At 44.8% G+C, this 6,357-nt stretch overlaps 1 protein-coding gene across 1 annotated transcript; it reads right to left on the bottom strand.

Moving 5' to 3' along the window:
- Positions 1–571: 571 nt before the first annotated feature.
- On the bottom strand, positions 572–1,278 carry H6S33_004456 (uncharacterized protein; the record flags this gene model as incomplete). Its single annotated transcript, XM_044835819.1, has 2 exons — positions 572–1,167; positions 1,221–1,278. 2 exons carry the CDS (start codon positions 1,276–1,278, stop codon positions 572–574), a joined length of 654 nt encoding a protein of 217 aa, XP_044691194.1.
- Positions 1,279–6,357: the final 5,079 nt, after the last annotated feature.

Genomic DNA, 6,357 nt, shown 5'->3' with positions numbered 1-6,357 from the left:
CCAACAGGGCTGATTGACGTAAGGCCACTCTAGAATTTTCTTAGTCCTTGGTCTGATACACAATATTTATTTCAACGTCTTAGCGTGGCTTTCTTGCATACAAGTCAGAATGCGTTGCTTTGCGGAGTGGCCTCCGTCCATTTATTTTTTTAAGATAGGATGAATCACGAAGTAATGCAGAAGTATCGATCGTGGCGAAAAGATCTCGATAAAACTTTATCCGAATCCATCATTGCCATTCTCGTTCAGCACAAGGCAACGCCCAAGAGATCTTCTTGACAGTCAGGCTGTCGGCTTAATCGGTTTCCTCATTGCCCATTCAGCCTTGTAGCTATGGCGATTTAGCATCGCTTTGATCGGTAATCGATCAATAGGAATAGATGCAGGATTGTCGTAAGCTTCTATGGTCAAGATAAGATAGATGGTGACGGATGGTTTGCTGCGAATCGATAAACTTTACCGCCAAGAGTGTGGAAACACCCTTTAAACCTCGTTGACTCTTGAGCGTGGCCAGTGAAAGATAGGGTAACTCAATAGCCTTCTTTTGTTGAATCTCATCTGAAAGTAGACGCTAATAGATCATTTCCGCGTGAAATTTCCCACCACCTTCCCGGAACTCTTTCTTGTGCCAGTTCCTCACAACCCTATGCGCTTCCGCCGCGTCTCTACACCTAACTATCCACTTTGCTTCCGCCCCATTTTCTGATCCGTCAAATCTGTCGACGACGACTGTTCCAGTTGGCAAAACTCTTTCAAAGAGTATTCTTTCTAAACCTGCTTCATCCTGTGTTTCGTCTCCCCTGCAGAATTTCACGTTGTCGTTTTCGAGCAATTCCCTCATTTCCGCAGTTCTGGGAAGTTTTCCCCTTTCACGAGTATTCCCACCAAGGTCGGAAAGTGTAAGAAGTACACATCCCAGCCGGTCCTGACCACCCCTCCCACGAGAAAGAAAACTAGAAAGGAGCTTGTAGTCGTCGAATACCTTCTTGGTGTTTTGGGAGGGCAAATTCACAGTAGGTGTCTGTCCTGGAGGTACTGTAGACTTTGGTCCAAATAACCAGAAGTCGCCTTGTGCGTAAACAAAATCTCTCGCAGCTTCGGGAGACTCAAATAATAGGCTGTAAAAAGGCCTACGTGCGAGACTTCTCGGGAATCGATAGGGTACCACTGTTTGATATAAGAAAATGCCGGAGTACGTGTGGGAAATTAGATGAGCTTACCGCTGAAGCCTTCTGATGGGCCTTGGAATTCGGGAATATGCGCTTTCGTAGGCGCCATTCGTCGAATATCGCTCTCGAGTAGTGTACTACCGACTCCGCTTAATACCACGATTCTTCCGAATGCTGATAAGAAAAAACAAGATTAGCCGCAATCAAAATAAAAACGGCAGTTGAGCGTGAATATGTTGGCTAAGTACTCATGTGCTATATCAATTACAAATAAAGAGAGTGGATTTGAACACTTCAGTTATAACAGAAACAACAAATGAGCTGCCATTTTGATTTCCGGGAGTTTGGGAAAACAATTGTAGGGAGGAAGGGGGAGAGAAAAAGTAAATTCATACTAGAAGGTCCGTGTTTTGTCGTCTTGTTTGAATTCATGCGCTGGGTATTCTCGCGGCGGTCCTTGCCTGTGGTTATGCCGCTATTTTCAGCTGGTTCCTGTGGCGTGTACGTGGTTTCATCGGTGATATCAAGTCTACCAATTGGCCTTCTGGTGCTGTTACTGCCATTTTTACCAGTTCCGCCTTCTGCGGGATTATTTCCAGCTAAAGAGTTAGGAGAGTTGGTATATGAGCGAGATTGTGAGATTGTGTATAATTTAGGGAAATTGGAGGAGTAAGAGTATGAGGAGTAGGAGTGGGGGGAGGAAGAAGGAGTGGATGAGCAAGATCGTAAAGATAAAGTTTGTAGGCAACGAAAAATCCGTCGAGAAGGAGAGCATTGGGCAGGTGAGCGGAAGAGCTGCATCATGTGGTTGTGGTGAATGGTGGATGACGTGCTCGCCGATCTATAGATATTGATGAGAACCAGGGGAAAGTGAGGCGGATAGATGGATGGCTTGATCGATGGGATGGGGGGAGGGGGTGGTGAATGATGATTGTGGTTCAGCAGTTCAAGAGGCTCGCAGATACATGGATGATAGTGGGGTCCAAACCGTCCAATTTTGAGTTGCAGTTGGGATGGTTGGAACTTGTGGAGAGGGTTCAATTAAGAAATTTTACCCCTAACCCTGTCCCGGATACCTACGACCAACTTGGGAAAACACCCAGCTTTTTTTTTTTACATGTGTGTGTGCGGCTCTGCGAAAGTGTGCTGTCTCAACATGCCTTCCATACATGCTCCTGCTTCCGATCCGCCGATTTACTTCCGCGCCCGCCAACCGAAGCTACGGCCGCGGCTCCAGCCGACGTAAGTGCCAACCAATAAACTACTAGTCGACTTGACAGGCCAGAACCCAAACCCGTAACCAGACAACCACCACCACCACTACCAACAAAGTCCCAGGCAACCCCAAGACTGACTTGAGTCCCTGGCTGCCTTGTTACTGTTGCTAAGTTCTTTACTGGAAATAGTTAGGTGACCGTTACTTGAAACACTCTACTAAACTCAAAGAATTGACTCTGCCTGCTTCTCTGCCCTGACCTGCCACTATTCTGCCTAACTGTCACTCGTCACTTGTCACTAGAACTTGTCACCTGTCATGTCACTGATGTTCGTTCTTCTGTCCCTCACTCGGCCCTGTATCCTACTGTAGAATGTAGAGTGAGTGGGAAAGAAAGGAATGGGAAGAAAAAAAAACTCAACCCCCTCCAGCCAGGCCCTAATTTAATTCCCACTATGCCGTTTCTACTAGACACCTTTTCTCACTTATCACTTTTCTCGTGCGCTTTCCTCCCTGACAACGCACATTCATCTATCACCCTTCTTGGTTTGTGGACCTGCACAAATATCGAATGGAACGTAGAGAAATATATGGGTAAGAATTGAATGAAAAAAAATTGGATGGAACAAGGAACGGGGGCAAAGAACTTGCAGATCTGCCGTACCCGACACTCTGGGTGTACCGCAGGGAATCCTGTCACTTTTTCCAGCGCTTACCTCCCTCTCGTTACTGCGATGTATGTACAGCAAGATAAACCAACGGAATAAATACAAACAGAAATACCTGAGGAATTTCTAATATAAAAACTCTGTATACCCCATCCCCTGTTCCTCTTTCTCTCTCTTCATTATCCTCATCATTTCTCAACAGCATGGGCGTTGGTGATAGTCTCTGATAACTCTCTAGCTGGGAAAGCTCCATTTCTTACGACTTGGGCTCGGGGGCATTTGTCTGTCACGTAAGATGGGATCGAAGGGTAGGCAACTGCTCATTCGATGCCATCTTCACGTGAAGACAACAGCCTGCCGTATTGATTCTTTCAGAAGACATATTCCGTAAATGCTAGAGAGATTGAGATTAGCATTGAATATGAGTGGTATGTTATCTTCAACTATTGGCATTCGTGGACTCCCATCAACCTGAAAGCTTCAAGATCCTCACTTGGAGAGTTTTAATTTTGCTAAAGAAGTGAACAGGAAACTGCAGTTTACAGCATACATAAACTAACAATTTCTAGCAAGTATACTATCAGTATACGTATAGGGATATATCCGTTAATTAGCGTTTATTTTAGCTTCACATGGTCATTTTGACGTGACGGGTATTTTGAGCCGATTCAAGATCGATTTCCACCTTTAGACAAGGTCCGGGCCTTCCCTCACCGCCAGCTTGGCAACTGTCTTCTTATTTGCCCCCGGGCTTTAGTTCCTCGTTGGTTTCCGGATTTTCGAGTCTACCACCCCTGCTATTCGTCCAGCTGTTGTTGCAGGGTTTCAGTGGCGCAGGTGCATTAACGGTTAAGCCTCGAATTCTGTTGGTTGCTGCTAGCCCATCTACTTGTTCAACTCCAAGACTATCTATACCACTTGCTTTGGGATATCTTCTAGAAGTCATGATATCATGCGGGTATACGTGTGTGGCTCCAGGAACTCATTATTAGTTTGAAGGGGGCTTTTATTTCTTTAGCTACCAAATTACAAACAGTTAGTAAGTACCATACCGTACATATTCCGAAACGTCTGAAGGTTGATATTCGGAATTCGAAACTTGGGGGATACGTGGAGGATGTTTGAACTTAGCTAGATACGTCTGTATGTAGTATATCTAGAAATATTATAATATCCAATTCCAAGATTTGCAGAAAGCATTTAAGATACTTGATTGATAAAAGGCTTGCCCGTATAAACATGTATCTTTGGTACTAGGACTTTAGTTTTCAAAACTCGGAGGTGTTGTGCGTGATGTCTAGGACCAACCTATCGGCTTCTGCCCTACACAAAGATCGGGTAGATTCTCGGTTGTCCAAGAATTTGAATACGGACTGCAGATGGAACAACAGCCTCGGGTCATCAACCGAACCAGGACCCTCAAAGTTGCCACATTTAGGTACATACTGTAACATAGGTGAAGCCATTTTGCCCCTGATCAGAATTCAGACTAGCAAATGTAAACAACTTTTTTTCTTTTCTTTCCAGCTCTTCGTAATATGAGCTCCCCTGACACGTACCTTGTATGTACTCCTCTAATCATCATATATTCAGGATTTTCTCGGGTTAATTGACCCACAAAGTCCTCTCGCCATTGTGATATATGCCTCTGTGGTAGTAGTAATATATATTTGGAGATTCTCAAATGTGTGTCTGTATATTCAACGGTAGTTGTGCTTGTGGTAGTTGTCGGTTCCTAACAAATTGGCCCTCTCAATGCACGCGTGGCGTCATATCCTCACATATATGTGCAGCACATCATATATTCCACCCCATGATGTGCTGTCTTCGCCTTCCCGCACTTGCATTGTAATGCAGATTATCGGCAAAACGATGAATCTTGGTATCCTGGTATATCGCTCGGTTGGTCCCGGAGAACCCGCAAATGTGCATTCCCGCTCTTGCACCGGAAGCTACCAATGTGCTGGTAGATGAAAAAAGTACCGGCGGTGTGTCTCTGTATATCATAGCCACCGTGGTACCTGCGCTTCCGCAATTACATCTGCGGGCACTCCCGCCGCAGGCGACCCAGAAATTCAAAATCGACTGCGAAGAAATCTGAATGGACGTTAGAGTAGAACTTAACATGTATAAGAGTGCTTTGTTTCTTATAAGAGTGCTTTGTTTCCTGAATGGTGTGGTCACGCATTATAATATAAACGCTTACATAAGGGTGGTTGCCAACCATATGAATGATCCCCTTTAGGCCTTTTTACTTTAATTTCGAGCCATGGGACCGCCATGGTATCTCTCGTTACTTTGTAGTACTAGATTTTTGCTAAATTAGCTAGAGCTTCAACATGAGAAACGCAGTAGTACCGAGTTAGGAAATAATATGACGCAGTGGCGGCTGCAGTTGTAACGAATTCCGGCCGCGGCAAAGGACCTCACCTGGTACGGACGATGTACACCTTTGCGGCCGATTCTGCGACCCCCACTGAGATTCCATGCAGATATTTTGGATTTTGTTGTATCTATCATCTTTAGATAACTGCTAATAGTATCACTGCATTCTGAGAGCCAAGGGACGGTAAGGCTAGTGCCGAGTGATCGGGTGTGATTCTACCGCTCTACAGCAGACCTCCCGAGGATGACCCCTGTCGAGGCCAGGGGCGGTGATGCAGGCTCAACGAGTGTCCTTTCATGACTTCAATAGAGATTTGGATGTTTGTCTCAGATTTGCCGCTAACCGTACAGGCAATTCGAATTGATGTTTAGGACTAATGTCATATGGTAATATATGGTTAATCATTTGTTGATCGACGGAGAGGATAATGGACTAACTAGTTATTGAGACCATCGTGAATCAGTCGTGTTCGTGCATAGAAACATGGCGTCCCCGTGGCTGACCCCCGCAGTAAAGAGAACTGAGAAAAGAACAAGGAAAGGAGAGATAGAATATGTGTTACACAGTTTGCGTTTTACTTTACTAGTGCCAACGTGACGTTGGCTTTATTTCCCCTACTTTACTCAACTATATCTAGCCTCCGTAAATATACCCTGATCAAAGCATATATCCGTATCGTAGTTTTTTGTACTATCATATTCAGCCAAGCACTACTTGTAGCTTGCCGCCTTTGCATGAACCGCAAGAAAAAAGAAGTGCGTGTATGCAGCATATTGACCGGGGTTAGGGTTATAATTAGATATCGATACATTACTGGGATTTCGGCTTCTTCTTCTTTTTTCCCTACCCAAATTCCAGTTCAGAAATGTTGCCATTACTATCGAATGACTAGAATCAATGATTAAAAAATCCATGTGC

Source organism: Morchella sextelata, assembly GCF_020137385.1.
Source record: "Morchella sextelata strain SCLS chromosome Unknown scls_17, whole genome shotgun sequence".
NCBI lineage: Eukaryota > Fungi > Ascomycota > Pezizomycetes > Pezizales > Morchellaceae > Morchella > Morchella sextelata.
The sequence above is the reverse complement of the archived record's forward strand: the minus strand, read 5'-3'. Positions and strand labels throughout refer to the sequence as shown.